Below are 15,498 nucleotides of genomic sequence, written 5' to 3'. Positions count from 1 at the left end.
TTATTGACCGGAGACGTGTCTCGGTCATGTCTACATTGTTCTCGAACCCGTAGGGTCCGCACGCTTAAGGTTTCGATGACAGTTATATTATGAGTTTATGAGTTTTGATGTACCGAAGGAGTTCGGAGTCCCGGATGAGATCGGGGACATGACGAGGAGTCTCGAAATGGTCGAGACGTAAAGATTGATATATTGGACGACTATATTCGGACATCGGAAAGGTTCCGAGTGATTCGGGTATTTTTCGGAGTAGCGGGTAGTTACGGGAGAAGCAATGGGCCTTGATGGGCTTTAGTGGGAAGAGGAGAAAGGGACAAGGGGCTGCTGCCCCCCCGTCACCTCTAGTCCGAATTGGACTAGGGAAAAGGGGGCCGGCCACCTCTCCTTCTCCTCCACTTCCTTCTCCCTTCCTCCCCTCTTGGTGGACTCCTACTAGGACTTGGAGTCCTAGTAGGACTCCACATCCTAGCCGCACCAGCCTTGGCCGGCCTCCTCCTCCTCCATCCTTTATATACTGAGGCAAGGGGCACCACATAGACACAAGTTGATCTTCGTGATCGTTCCTTAGCCGTGTGCGGCGCCCCCAGCCACCATAGACCTCGATAATATTGTAGCGGTGCTTAGGCGAAGCCCTGCGGCAGTAGTACATCAAGATCGTCACCACGCCCTCGTGCTGACGGAACTCTTCCCCGACACTTTGCTGGATCGGAGTCCGGGGATCGTCATCGAGCTGAACATGTGCTAAAACTCGGAGGTGCCGTAGTTTCTGTGCTTGATTGGTCGGGCCGTGAAGACGTACGACTACATCAACCAAACGCTTCCATTGTCGATCTACAAGGTATGTAGATCACACTCTCCCCTCTCGTTGCTATGCATAACCATGATCTTGCATGTGCATAGGAAAATTTTGAAATTACTACGTTCCCCAACAGTGGTATCAAAGCCTAGGTTTTATATGTTGATGTTATATGCACGAGTAGAACACAAGTGAGTTGTGGGCGATATAAGTCATACTGCCTACCAGCATGTCATACTTTGGTTCGACGGTATTGTTGGACGAGACGACCCGGACCAACATTACGCGTACGCTTACGCGAGACCAGTTCTCCCGACGTGCTTTGCACATAGGTGGCTTGCGAGCGACTGTCTCTCCAACTTTAGTTGAACCAAGTGTGGCTACGGCCGGTCCTTGCGAAGGTTAAAACGGAGTCAAATTGACAAACTATCGTTGTGGTTTTGATGCGTAGGTAAGATTAGTTCTTGCTTAAGCCCGTAGCAGCCACGTAAAACTTGCAACAACAAAGTAGAGGACGTCTAACTTGTTTTTGCAGGGCATGTTGTGATGTGATATGGTCAAGACATGATGCTAAATTTTATTTTATGAGATGATCATGTTTTGTAACCGAGTTATCGGCAACTGGCAGGAGCCATATGGTTGTCGCTTTATTGTATGCAATGCAATCGCGATGTAATGCTTTACTTTATCACTAAGCGGTAGCGATAGTCGTGGAAGCACAAGCTTGGCGAGACGACAACGATGCTACGATGGAGATCAAGGTGTCACGCCGGTGACGATGGTGATCACGACGGTGCTTCGGAGATGGAGATCACAAGCACAAGATGATGATGGCCATATCATATCACTTATATTGATTGCATGTGATGTTTATCTTTTATGCATCTTATCTTGCTTTGATTGACGGTAGCATTATAAGATGATCTCTCACTAAATTATCAAGAAGTGTTCTCCCTGAGTATGCACCGTTGCGAAAGTTCTTCGTGCTGAGACACCACGTGATGATCGGGTGTGATAGGCTCTACGTTCAAATACAACGGGTGCAAAACAGTTGCACACGCGGAATACTCAGGTTATACTTGACGAGCCAAGCATATACAGATATGGCCTCGGAACACGGAGACCGAAAGGTCGAGCGTGAATCATATAGTAGATATGATCAACATAGTGATGTTCACCAATGAAACTACTCCATCTCACGTGATGATCGGACATGGTTTAGTTGATTTGGATCACGTGATCACTTAGAGGATTAGAGGGATGTCTATCTAAGTGGGAGTTCTTAAGTAATATGATTAATTGAACTTAAATTTATCATGAACTTAGTCCTGGTAGTATTTTGCAAATTATGTTGTAGATCAATAGCTCGCGTTGTTGCTTCCCTGTGTTTATTTTGATATGTTCCTAGAGAAAATTGTGTTGAAAGATGTTAGTAGCAATGATGCGGATTGGATCCGTGATCTGAGGTTTATCCTCATTGCTGCACAGAAGAATTATGTCCTTGATGCACCGCTAGGTGACGGACCTATTGCAGGAGCAGATGCAGACGTTATGAACGTTTGGCTAGCTCAATATGATGACTACTTGATAGTTTAGTGCACCATGCTTAATGGCTTAGAATCGGGACTTCAAAGACGTTTTGAACGTCATGGAGCATATGAGATGTTCCAGGAGTTGAAGTTAATATTTCAAGCAAATACCCGAGTTGAGAGATATGAAGTCTCCAACAAGTTCTATAGCTAAAAGATGGAGGAGAATCGCTCAACTAGTGAGCATGTGCCCAGATTGTCTGAGTACTACAATCGCTTGAATCAAGTGGGAGTTAATCTTCCAGATAAGATAGTGATTGACAGAATTCTCTAGTCACCATCACCAAGTTAGTAGAACTTCGTGATGAACTATGATATGCAAGGGATAACGGAAACGATTCCCAAGCTCTTCGTAATGCGGAAATTGACGAAGGTAGAAATCGAGAAAAACATCAAGTGTTGATGGTAGACAAGACCACTAGTTTCAAGAAAAGGGCAGAGGGAAGAAGGGGAACTTCAAGAAGAACAGCAAGCAAGTTGCTGCTCAAGTGAAGAAGCCCAAGTCTGGTCCTAAGCCTGAGACTAAGTGTTTCTACTGCAAAGGGACTGGTCACTGGAAGCGGAACTACCCCAAGTGATTGGCAGATAAGAAGGATGGCAAAGTGAACATAAGTATATTTGATATACATGTTATTGATGTGTACTTTACTAGTGTTTATAGCAACCCCTCAGTATTTGATACTAGTTCAGTTGCTAAGATTAGTAACTCGAAACGGGAGTTGCAGAATAAACAGAGACTAGTTAAGGGTGAAGTGACGATGTGTGTTGGAAGTGGTTCCAAGATTGATATGATCATCATCGCACACTCCCTATACTTTCGGGATTAGTGTTGAACCTGAATAAGTGTTATTTGGTGTTTGCGTTAAGCATGAATATGATTTGATCATGTTTATTGTAATACGGTTATTCATTTAAGTAAGAGAATAAATTGTTGTTCTGTTTACATGAATAAAACCTTATATGGTTACACACCCAATGAAAATAGTTCGTTGGATCTCGATCGTAGTGATACACATAATCATAATATTGAAACCAAAAGATGCAAAGTTAATAATGATAGTGCAACTTATTTGTAGCACTGCCGTTTAGGTCATATTGGTGTAAAGCGCATGAAGAAACTCCATGCTGATGGGATTTTGGAATCACTTGATTATGAATCACTTGATGCTTGCGAACCATGCCTCATGGGCAAGATGACTAAGACTCCGTTCTCCGGAGCGAGCAACTGACTTATTGGAAATAATACATACTGATGTATGCGGTCCGATGAGTGTTAAGGCTCACGGCAAGTATCGTTATTTTCTGAACTTCACAGATGATTTGAGCAGATATGGGTATATCTACTTGATGAAACATAAGTCTGAAACATTTGAAAAGTTCAAAGAATTTCAGAGTGAAGTGGAAAATCATCGTGACAAGAAAATAAAGTTTCTACGATCTGATCGCGGAGACAAATATTTGAGTTACGAGTTTGGTCTTCAATTAAAACAATGTGGAATAGTTTCACAAACTCATGCCACATGGAACACCACAGCATAATGGTGTGTCCGAACGTCATAACCGTACTTTATTGGATATAGTGCAATCTATGATGTCTCTTACCGATCTACCACTATCATTTTGGGGTTATGCATTAGAGACAGCTGCATTCACGTTAAATAGGGCACCATCTAAATCCGTTGAGACGACACCATATGAACTATGGTTTGGCAAGAAACCTAAGCTGTCGTTTCTTAAAGTTTGGGACTGCGATGCTTATGTGAAAAAGTTTCAACATGATAAGCTCGAACCCAAATCGGAGAAGTAAATCTTCATAGGATATCCAAAGGAAACTATTGGATACACCTTCTATCACAGATCCGAAGGCAAGACTTTTGTTGCTAAATTCGGAAACTTTCTAGAGAAGGAGTTTCTCTCGAAAGAAGTGAGTGGGAGGAAAGTAGAAACTTGATGAGGTAATTGTACCTGCTCCCTTATTGGAAAGTAGTTCATCACAGAAATCTGTTCCTGTGACTACTACACCAATTAGTGAGGAAGCTAATGATGATGATCATGTAACTTCAGATCAAGTTACTACCAAATCTCGTAGGTAAACCAGAGTGAGATCCGCACCAGAGTGGTACTGTAATCCTGTTCTGGAAGTCATGTTACTAGACCATGACGAACTTGCGAACTATGAGGAAGCGATGATGAGCCCAGATTCCGCGAAATGGTTTGAGGCCATGAAATCTGAGATGGATCCATGTATGAGAACAAAGTATGGACTTTGGTTGACTTGCCCGATGATCGGCAAGCCATAGAAATAAATGGATCTTCAAGAGGAAGACGGACGCTGATAGTAGTGTTACTATCTACAAAGCTAGAATTGTCGCAAAAGGTTTTCGACAAGTTCAAGGTGTTGACTACGATGAGATTTTCTCACTCGTATCTATGCTTAAGTCTGTCCGAATCATGTTAGCAATTGCCGCATTTTATGAAATCTGGCAAATGGATAAACAAAACTGCATTCCTTAATGGATTTACTAAAGAAGAGTTGTATACGATGCAACTAGAAGGTTTTGTCGATCCTAAAGGTGTTAACTAAATATGCAAGCTCCAGCGATCCATCTATGGACTGGTGCAAGAATCTCGGAGTTGGAATATACGCTTTGATAAGTTGATCAAAGCATATAGTTTTATACAGACTTGCGGTGAAGCCTGTATTTACAAGAAAGTGAGTGGGAGCACTACAACATTTCTGATAAGTATATGTGAATGACATATTGTTGATCGGAAATAATGTAGAATTATTCTGGCAAAGCATAAAGGAATGTTTGAAAGGAGTTTTTCAAAGAAAGACCTCGGTAAAGCTGCTTACATATTGAGCATCAAGATCTATAGAGATAGATCAAGACGCTTGATAAGTTTTTCAATGAGTACATACCTTGACAAGATTTTGAAGTAGTTCAAAATGGAACAGTCAAAGAAAGAGTTCTTGCCTGTGTTGCAAGGTGTGAAATTGAGTAAGACTCAAAGCCCGACCACGGCAGAAGATAGAAATAGAATGAAAGTCATTCCCTATGCCTCAGCCATAGGTTCTATAAAGTATGCCATGCTGTGTACCAGATCTATTGTATACCCTACACTGTGTTAAGCAAGGGAGTACAATAGTGATCTAAGAGTAGATCACTGGACAGCGGTCAAAATTATCCTTAGTGGAATAAGGAAATATTTCTCAATTATGGAGGTGACAAAAAGGTTCGTCGTAAAAAGTTACGTCGATGCAAGTTTTGACACAGATCTGGATGACTCTAAGTCTCGATCTAGATACATATTGAAAGTGGGAGCAATAAGCTAGAGTAGCTCCGTGCAGAGCATTGTTGACATAGAAATTCGCAAAATACTTACGGATCTGAATGTGGCAGACCCGTTGACTAAAATTATCTCACAAGCAAAACATGATCACACCTTAGTACTCTTTGGGTGTTAATCACATAGCGATGTGAACTAGATTACTGACTCTAGTAAACCCTTTGGGTGTTGATCACATATCGATGTGAACTATGGGTGTTAATCACATGGTGATGTGAACTATTGCTGTTAAATCACATGGCGATGTGAACTAGATTATTGACTCTAGTGCAAGTGGGAGACTGAAGGAAATATGCCCTAGAGGCAATAATAAAGTTATTATTTATTTCCTTATATCATGATAAATGTTTATTATTCATGCTAGAATTGTATTAACCGGAAACATAATACTTGTGTGAATACATAGACAAACAAAGTGTCACTAGTATGCCTCTACTTGACTAGCTCGTTAATCGAAGATGGTTATGTTTCCTAACCATAAACAAAGAGTTGTTATTTGATTAACGGGATCACATCATTAGGAGAATGATGTGATTGACATGACCCATTCCATTAGCTTAGCACCCGATCGTTTAGTATGTTGCTATTGCTTTCTTCATGACTTATACATGTTCCTATGACTATGAGATTATGCAACTCCCGTTTGCCGGAGGAACACTTTGTGTGCTACCAAACGTCACAACGTAACTGGGTGATTATAAAGGAGCTCTACAGGTGTCTCCAAAGGTACATGTTGGGTTGGCGTATTTCGAGATTAGGATTTGTCACTCCGATTGTCGGAGAGGTATCTCTGGGCCCTCTCGGTAATGCACATCACATAAGCCTTGCAAGCATTGCAACTAATGAGTTAGTTGTGAGATGATGTATTACGGAACGAGTAAAGAGACTTGCCGGTAACGAGATTGAACTAGGTATTAAGATACCGACGATCGAATCTCGGGCAAGTAACATACCGATGACAAAGGGAACAACGTATGTTGTTATGCGGTCTGACCGATAAAGATCTTCGTAGAATATGTAGGAGCCAATATGGGCATCCAGGTCCCGCTATTGGTTATTGACCGGAGACGTGTCTCGGTCATGTCTACATTGTTCTCGAACCCGTAGGGTCCGCACGCTTAAGGTTTCGATGACAGTTATATTATGAGTTTATGAGTTTTGATGTACCGAAGGAGTTCGGAGTCCCGGATGAGATCGGGGACATGACGAGGAGTCTTGAAATGGTCGAGACGTAAAGATTGATATATTGGACGACTATATTCGGACATCGGAAAGGTTCCGAATGATTCGGGTATTTTTCGGAGTACCGGGTAGTTACGGGAGAAGCAATGGGCCTTGATGGGCTTTAGTGGGAAGAGGAGAAAGGGCCAAGGGGCTGCTGCGCCCCCCCCCTCCCCTCTAGTCCGAATTGGACTAGGGAAAAGGGGGCCGGCCACCTCTCCTTCTCCTCTACTTCCTTCTCCCTTCCTCCCCTCTTGGTGGACTCCTACTAGGACTTGGAGTCCTAGTAGGACTCCACATCCTGGCCGCACCAGCCTTGATCGGCCTCCTCCTCCTCCATCCTTTATATACTGAGGCAAGGGGCACCACATAGACACAAGTTGATCTTCGTGATCGTTCCTTAGCCGTGTGCGGCGCCCCCAGCCACCATAGACCTCGATAATATTGTAGCGGTGCTTAGGCGAAGCCCTGCGGCAGTAGTACATCAAGATCATCACCACATCGTCGTGCTGGCGGAACTCTTCCCCGACACTTTGCTGGGTCAGAGTCCGGGGATCGTCATCGAGCTGAACGTGTGCTAAAACTCGGAGGTGCCGTAGTTTCGGTGCTTGATCGGTCGGGCCGTGAAGACGTACGACTACATCAACCAAACGCTTCCGTTGTCGATCTACAAGGTATGTAGATCACACTTTCCCCTCTCGTTGCTATGCATCACCATGATCTTGCGTGTGCGTAGGAAAATTTTGAAATTACTACGTTCCCCAACACTTTCCACCCACGCAGATGACGGCGGTAGACGTATGTCAAACGTTGCAGCTTGTTTGGGTATGGATGAGCACGGGCACCGGCGGTGCCCGGGCTTCCCACCACCTGTTCGACGGAATGAAACAACAAGAGTCGATATGTTTTTGTTGCTCCTGTCCGATCAACTTTTCATATGGCATGTTCAATGTTTTGCAAACTGCAAGTTCATTTTGTACATGGTGAATGCTTGCTAACCATGATCATTTAGGAAGTGTTCCTGTCGAACATGATCAATGACAATCATGATCCGACCCAAATGGAGTTCAAATTAGGGGCCACCGCATTTGAAGTTGGGACAACATCCGACCCCAAGAAGAAGAAGAAGAAGAAGAAGAAGAAGAAGAAGAAGAAGAAGAAGAAGAAGAAGAAGAAGAAGAAGAAGAAGAAGAAGAAGAAGAAGAAGAAGAAGAAGAAGAAGAAGAAGAAGAAGAAGAAGAAGAAGAAGAAGAAGAAGAAGAAGAAGAAGAAGAAGAAGAAGAAGAAGAAGAAGAAGAAGAAGAAGAAGAAGAAGAAGAAGAAGAAGAAGAAGAAGAAGAAGAAGAAGAAGAAGAAGAAGAAGATGGCTAAGGCAAGAGGTCCGGCATTCTCAACTTTTGAGGACATCTTGTTGGTCAAAACTTGGTTGGCCAGAACAATGGATCCAATATGCACCGAGCAAAAGGGGAACAAGTATTGGGAGAAGATTTAGAAGGAATATCATGAACAAAAGGAATATGTGGAGTTGCATCCTATCATGACCAACTGCAATGTGACATCTCTCCAACATCAATGGGGGATCATTCAAGGGAAGTGAACAAGTATGTCGGCTACTACTCATAAGTGACCAAATGCCCTCAAAGTGGGATGGGAGTGGCAACTCACGTAAGCTCAATTGCTTCATCTTGTCATCATTTGCATATGCTTCTTGGGTTTGCATTCTAGTGCTCATACATATGTTGTTTTCTAGATGGTGGTGGCGGCCACTCTGTATCACGAAAGGGAGAAGAAGTCATTTGCTTTTAGCCATTGTTGGATCATATTGAATGGATTACCAAAATGGACACAACTTGTGGCCGATCTCAAGGTCAGCAAGAAGAGGAATGATGGCTCAAGCTCCCACCAATCAATTGAGTTGGATGATGAAGAGAACGATATTGTCATCGAGAATGGAAGAGCCATCGCGCCAAAGGATAACCGGCAAGTCATGGGAAACAAGTGGGAGAAGGCAGGGCCCTCCCGTGATGCCGCGACTACAAAAATGTCCTCCACATGGATGGGCATTTTTTCGGCAAGGGAGAACAAGAAAGGGGAGATCTACAAACTCATGTCGGATGTGCAAAAGGAGAGGATGGATTGGGACCGAAAGAGGGCAGAGAAGAAGCTGGAAATTGAGAGGGAGAAGATCGAGTTGGAGAAGCAAGAGGCAGTGATCAAATAGGAGCTCGAGAAGGCCAAGACATTTGGAGAGATTGAGCTTGAGAAGGAGAGATTGCAACTCGCATGGGAGGCGGAGGATGCGAAGATCATGTTGGCGGACGAAACCCTCTTGGATGAGCATGCAAAGAAGTGGCTTGCGGAGAATAAGAAGGAGATCAACAAGCATAGGGAGTACGAGACGGCGAGGGCGGTTGCGGCAGCAGCGGAGCATGCGACAAGGATGCAGGCGGAGCAGGAGGCAAGGATGGTCTCGGAGCAGGCGGCATGGACGGCATCTGGCCAGTGATCCAGCCAACAAGCGAGGCATCCGTCACACGCTCGGACATTTATTTCATTTTGGCTTTGAACTATGATTTGCTTTGCTTTGTTTCCAATTGTTGAATTCAAACAATTTGTATCATATGATTGACGTACATAGATTGCATGGATTTGAGAATCCGCATTTAAAATATGTGGATGTGTGGCACAAAATATAAGGGGCCGGCGGGCGCTATCCACGGACGCGCCCGCGGCTTATAGGGGGCTGGATTTTCCAAGTCCGCAATGGAACGAGGTGTCTGTCACTTATGTGTTGAGGTCAAATTTGTTGAACAGTCATTTTTACGCACTCTTGGAGAGGACAAACACATATTATGGATCTATTTTCTTCATCATTGGATCCATAGCAGATTATCATAGGAAGAGATGTGTTTTGTTGGAACTTGCACTTCTTTGATGCATTCAGTGTTAACTCCATGTATTCAATCTCGTGGATATTGGTCCGATCTTCCAAAAAGTCATATTTGAAGGATTAAAGTTCCACTCAACTAGCCACGGATGATCTCTTTGGCGCTTGCAGTTGTAGCATACGAAAAGTAGTTCAAAATATCGCCTTCGTGTGCAATACAATTTATTTGCGTCCCATAGACGTTAATGTGTCGAGGCACTGTATTTCTGTTGGCATGCACACATGGCGTGACAGCGTGATGTGGAGAGCGGGACAGACCGGCTCACACAAGTATGCGTCTCTGTGACCATTAGGTCCCACATGTCAGTAAACATGATAAAGTGATAATTGCATGAAAAATGGTAGCCTAAGCAGGTCAAACCATGCGTCTCTGTGACCATGCTAACCAATATAGGCCTTATCTAGTCTAACCCGCGTGCTTGTGGTGCTAAAATGGGTTGCAGTTAGTGCGGGCCACTTTCCCCATGTTAGTTTTTTCTTTTCCAAATTATACAAAATATGCAATTTTTAATCACAATAATAATCAGAATTATAACATACGTGTGTTATAAAAAATATACATATAAATAGATTAACTTGCTTTAAAAAATGTTCATCTAATTTATAATATTCATGTAATTAAAATATTACTTGTGAATTATGAAAATGTGTGTATGTTTTTTAAATCAAATATTTAATGAAATATCAATATAATTATAAAATGTTTACATATATTGAAATAACTTCTCTAATTTTTAAATTTTATGTTCTGAAGAAAATATTCATGCACTATATAAAGCATTCATGCTTTTAGAAAATGTTTATGCAGTTTAAAAAAGTGTCAACATGTTTTAGTAAAGTTTGTGTGTACGCCAAAAGATATATTTTAATAAATTAAATAGAAAAATAAGAATGAAAAAAATATTAAGAGCCTGGTGTGGCCTAGACTATAGATCCACAAATGAACATGTTTTTAATTATATATACATTTTATAGGTCATTTTTTAATTATGAGAATATATTTTAAATAATACGTTAATATTTTTAAAATTACATGAGCATTTTTAAAGAGTAAGTTATTTTTGTATGCAGATTATTTATAACACGAGAATATTCTAAGTTCGCTTTTATTACTATGATACATATCTTTTACAAATTTCTAGAGATAAAAAAAACTAACACATGGAAATATGGGCCACACTGAATGCAGCCCATTTAAACCCTGATGGGTGTGTTCCATTAAAGATTTTTTTTTCATTTTGCCTGTAATTTTTCCTACTTCTAGGTTTGAGCATTGTAATAGAGAAGCAAGTAAAGTTGCTCACGAATTTGCTAGCTCGGCTAGATTTTTGCTGATTTCTAATTGGTTTGAGGAGCCCTTAAATGAAATTCTACCAATTATCATAAATGATGTAATTGTTATTTCAAATGAATAAAGTTTTAAAAATAATCAAAAATATATATTCTTTTGTGTTGTACACTGACATGTGAATCCCAACGGTCATATAGACACATACTATGCAAAACCAGCCTGTCACGTCACTGCAAGTGGGCCCCATGCCACGCTGGCATGCCATATGTACACGCCAACAGAAATACGGTTGTCACGTTAGCCCAACTAACGTCTACAGACGACGAGGGCATCGTATTGGACGCAAAAGCCAAGATTTTGGATCAGTATTCCGTATTTTACAACTGCAAGCACCAAAATGACCGTATGTGGCGAGTTCAAGCACCAATGATGCATTTACCTCTTAACATTTATTATGTGGTACTTGGATCGAGGGGTGGTCTTGAGAAAGATAACATGGCAAAGCGCAATAAGTAGGTGGCAAAACGTGTTGTTTCCACGACAAGGATGAAATTGTGCACCATTTGTTCATTTCTAGTCCTTTTGTCACCCTTCAAACGTTCCATACACATAGCATATAATTTGCCTTCTCCAGCTAGCATCATAGATTTGTTTGAAAATTCATTGAATGAGGTAGATCACAAACTGAAAGCTCGTATGTTGATAGAAGTTTGCGCTTTTCTGTTGACAACAAGAAACTGTCGGAACGATTGCATTTTTAAAAGGTCAATACTTCCAAGGTTCTCACAGGAAATCGTTTGAGCTACATGATGGATCTATATGTGGTTGCCACTTCATCTTACGGAGGTCCGGACTTCCATGGTTACTAGGTGCTGCCTACGTGAGATGGTCGCTCGGTTTTATCCAGCTAGTGATAATGTTCTACTAATTGGATATGTGTTTACGGTTTAAAAATAAATAGGATATGTGTTTGAGCCATGTATTTTTTTGGATTGACCAATTGTATTTGTAGATTGTTGTCCCTTTGGCTATAACCATTGGGATTGATGCTTGATAGTCTCAAGTGTATCTATATTATTTTTTATGTTCATACTACTTTCATATCATTATGACATCATTTTGGCAACTTTGCATATTATTTTATTGAACTAACCTATTAATTCAGTTCCGAGTGTTAGTTGATGCTTTCTAATTATGTGGGCTTTGCATAAAAGCTTTTTTTTTGGACAACAAGTAAAACTAAAAAGATACGGCGTGAACATTGAAGACCAGAGGGACGCGGGGAGCCACTCTTTGACACACAAAATGCTTGCGAAAAATGTCCGGCTCTTGGCACATTGGTGGCTCTACATCAACTTGAGCCAAAAAGCAATCGAGGTGGAATCAGGTTACGAAAGCAAGGTTGCATGAATGCATCTTGCCATCTTTTGCTTCTTGCTGAACTCAAGTCTGAGTATCTCACCAGATGATCTCTCTGTCTCTAAAAAAGGGGGGAATCAGTGATTGTTGCTGAAACCACAGGCCCACGAGACACATGATCTGTGCCTCTATCCTCCCCCCTCATTTCGCTTCGTTTCTAGCTGGTCCATGGACCTGACCGGGGCCAAGCTCTGAATGCCATGTTCCGATCTCACTTTTTCCGTTCCCCTCCATGCGCCCGTCATCGTCAGGGCCACAGTGCACGTACGTACACTCTGTTAATTATAGGCACGTAGACGTAGACAGCATTTCAGTACCCTTTGCGTGTGACACAGGACGGGCAGTTTGCACCACGAAATCCTGGAGAGGCAAGCACGCACGTTGCCCAGGCATCCGGGTTCGGCCGGAATCGCCATCGGCGCGACTGCGCTGAAGCAGCGTGCTCTTGTGCAGCGTGACGCTGACAGGGACGGCGCGTGCTTGATCCTTTGCTGCCGGTCACGTTTGCGTGAGCCCTGAGACGATACGATACGACAGCCTACGCGTCAGGACATGCGGCTCCGATTTGGTACTATCCGCCATAGAAAAGTAGCAACTCAACTGGTTTCGAATTGAATAAGTTCCCTTCAAACAACTTGTGGTACATACTCCTATGGATTTCCATATATAGCCTAGTTATCAGTGGCTTGATTATGTATTTCTAAAGGGAGGCAAAGCAGCCTGTCAGTATTAATTGAACATGTTTAGATGGCACAGCAGGAGTATGTTCTCGTGGTCGGAAATCGACCTAATTTCGTGAGCAAACTTAACGGATCCATCCCAACCACCAACCACCGGCCCCATCTTTACACATGTGTCGCCAAGCTACTAATGATTTTCTCCAGATCCAAGCAGCTAGCTAGTAGTATCAGGCTGGTCATAGTGGGAGTAACATAGGTAGTAACTTAGATGCCACACAAGCAAAAGTGATGAGGTGGCAATTAGTTAATGAAGAGAGAGGCAAATAGAGTAACATAATATGTTACCATCACATAGCGCTTCCCAATGCAAAATGAGTCTACAAAGCAATAAATAAAGACATCTATGTTACCACATATATGATACTACCCACTATGAAGGTAGTAATATAGACTAGTAACATATACATGTTACTAGTCTAAGTTACTCTCCACTATGACCAGCCTCAGTGTATCACCAAGCTATCTATCGTAACATGAAACTCAAGCACAATCTGCACTCGAATATAGTAAAACGCCAGCCGCGCAATGTGGTGCATGATTGCAAATCTTGTCAGAACAAGAACAAAAACCGGACGATCTTGTAGTGCTAATCATAGTAGACACTAGCTCAAGATGCTTGGATAAAGAAAGACCAATGCAAGCATCACAAGTTGATTCCTTCCTTGAGGTGACAAGTGATTAACATGGCACAAAAACTAGTAAGTAGTAGCAGGATCAAACTAAACTCGCCATCATCTCAGATGAACCAAAAATTAGCAAGCCTTCCTCACTCGGTAGTATCTTTCTCAGCTCACCAGTGACCAGCCTATGTACATTGCAGGGAAGCATCTAAGTAATGAAGAGAATAAAGAACGGCACTCGAATTCACACGCCGAATCAGCAAAATGTATTTGGTTTTTGTCAAAGCCAACGCAAGAGAAGGAAAACCGGTCGGAATGTCGGGGGAATCCATCACCGGCAGCTCGAGATGTCGATCTCGATGAGGTTGTCCTCCTCCAGCTCGATCTCGATCATCCCGTACTCCTCCCCGCCGCCGCTGCCGCCGTCGTCGTAGTCGTCGCTGCCGCTGCAGCTGTCCGAGTCGGAGTCCGACGTCCAGGGCAGGCCCATCTCCTCCGGCCCCCACTCCGCCTCGAACTCCTCGTGGATCACCTCCAGGGCGCGGCCCTTGGGCGCCCACGACGCGAACTCGGGCTCCAGGAACACGCTCTGGGGCTTCACCGGCGGCGGCGGCGGCGGCGGGGGAGGCGGAGGCGGAGGCGGGGCGACCTCCTGGGCTCTCTCCTGCGGCGGGGAAGGAGGAGGAGCTAGGGTCGCGGCAGGTGGCGGGGAGCCGAGGCGGAGCAGGTAGACGAGGAGGAGGACGGAGGAGAGCGGGGCGGGGGAGAGGAGCAGCTGCAGGAGTGGGCGCGGGAGGTAGAGGACGGCGAGCAGGGAGGCGGCCGCGGCCGCGGCGAGGAGGGGGTGGTGGGGCCGCTGGTCGCCGGCGGGCGGCGGCGGAGGGGAGGGGGAGGCCATTTAAGGCGGGAGGAGTGTAGTAGTGGTTAAAGCCAACCCACGCACCGCCAAGTCGGTTTCTCTCTTTTTAAAGCGACAAGCAAACGAGACGAGCGAGAGCTTCCGGTTTTATTCTTGTTCCAGCCAGCGAAATCAAAACTCCGATCTTTTTTCTGCAGGTACGCACGGAACGGAAGGACGGTAGAATGTTGTGTTCAAACCGTTTTACGCTTCACTGATTGTTCGTTCGTTGTCCTACTGTCCAATTAATGGTACTATAGTAGAGTGTGTTAACTTGAACTGCGAGATTAGTGTAGGGATGACATGTGGGTCCATGTTCACATGTTGGGACAGTACTGGGGAAATTGACCAGTATCTGCTGCATTGTGCAAAGACCACGGGCAGGAAAAGGAGCGTCCGGTCAAACGGCGTGCGACTGGGCCAGCAGTAAAAAACATGATGGGCGGCAGCACGGCGCCACACGAATCGGGGCACCGGCCGGCAGCAAATGCAGATGGCTCGGCTCGGGCGAGCGGAAGGCTGCAGCATGCACGCAAAGGCACAGAGCCACCACCTGCACTGCATTACTGCACACGAAACGGGAGGAAAAGGCAACCGGACGAGACGAAACGGGAAGAAAAAGGCAA

At 43.8% G+C, this 15,498-nt stretch overlaps 1 protein-coding gene across 1 annotated transcript; it reads right to left on the bottom strand.

Annotated features, from left to right (window-relative positions):
* Positions 1-13,975: 13,975 nt before the first annotated feature.
* Positions 13,976-14,916, bottom strand: LOC123185129 (WAS/WASL-interacting protein family member 3). The gene has a single exon (XM_044597115.1). The coding sequence runs from the start codon at positions 14,870-14,872 to the stop codon at positions 14,306-14,308; it is 567 nt and encodes a 188-aa protein (XP_044453050.1). The 5' UTR covers positions 14,873-14,916; the 3' UTR covers positions 13,976-14,305.
* Positions 14,917-15,498: the final 582 nt, after the last annotated feature.

The sequence above is a fragment of the Triticum aestivum genome, chromosome 2A (assembly GCF_018294505.1).
Source record: "Triticum aestivum cultivar Chinese Spring chromosome 2A, IWGSC CS RefSeq v2.1, whole genome shotgun sequence".
Classification (NCBI taxonomy): domain Eukaryota; kingdom Viridiplantae; phylum Streptophyta; class Magnoliopsida; order Poales; family Poaceae; genus Triticum; species Triticum aestivum.
Note: the sequence above shows the minus strand (reverse complement) of the source record. Positions and strands in the feature narration are given on the sequence as shown.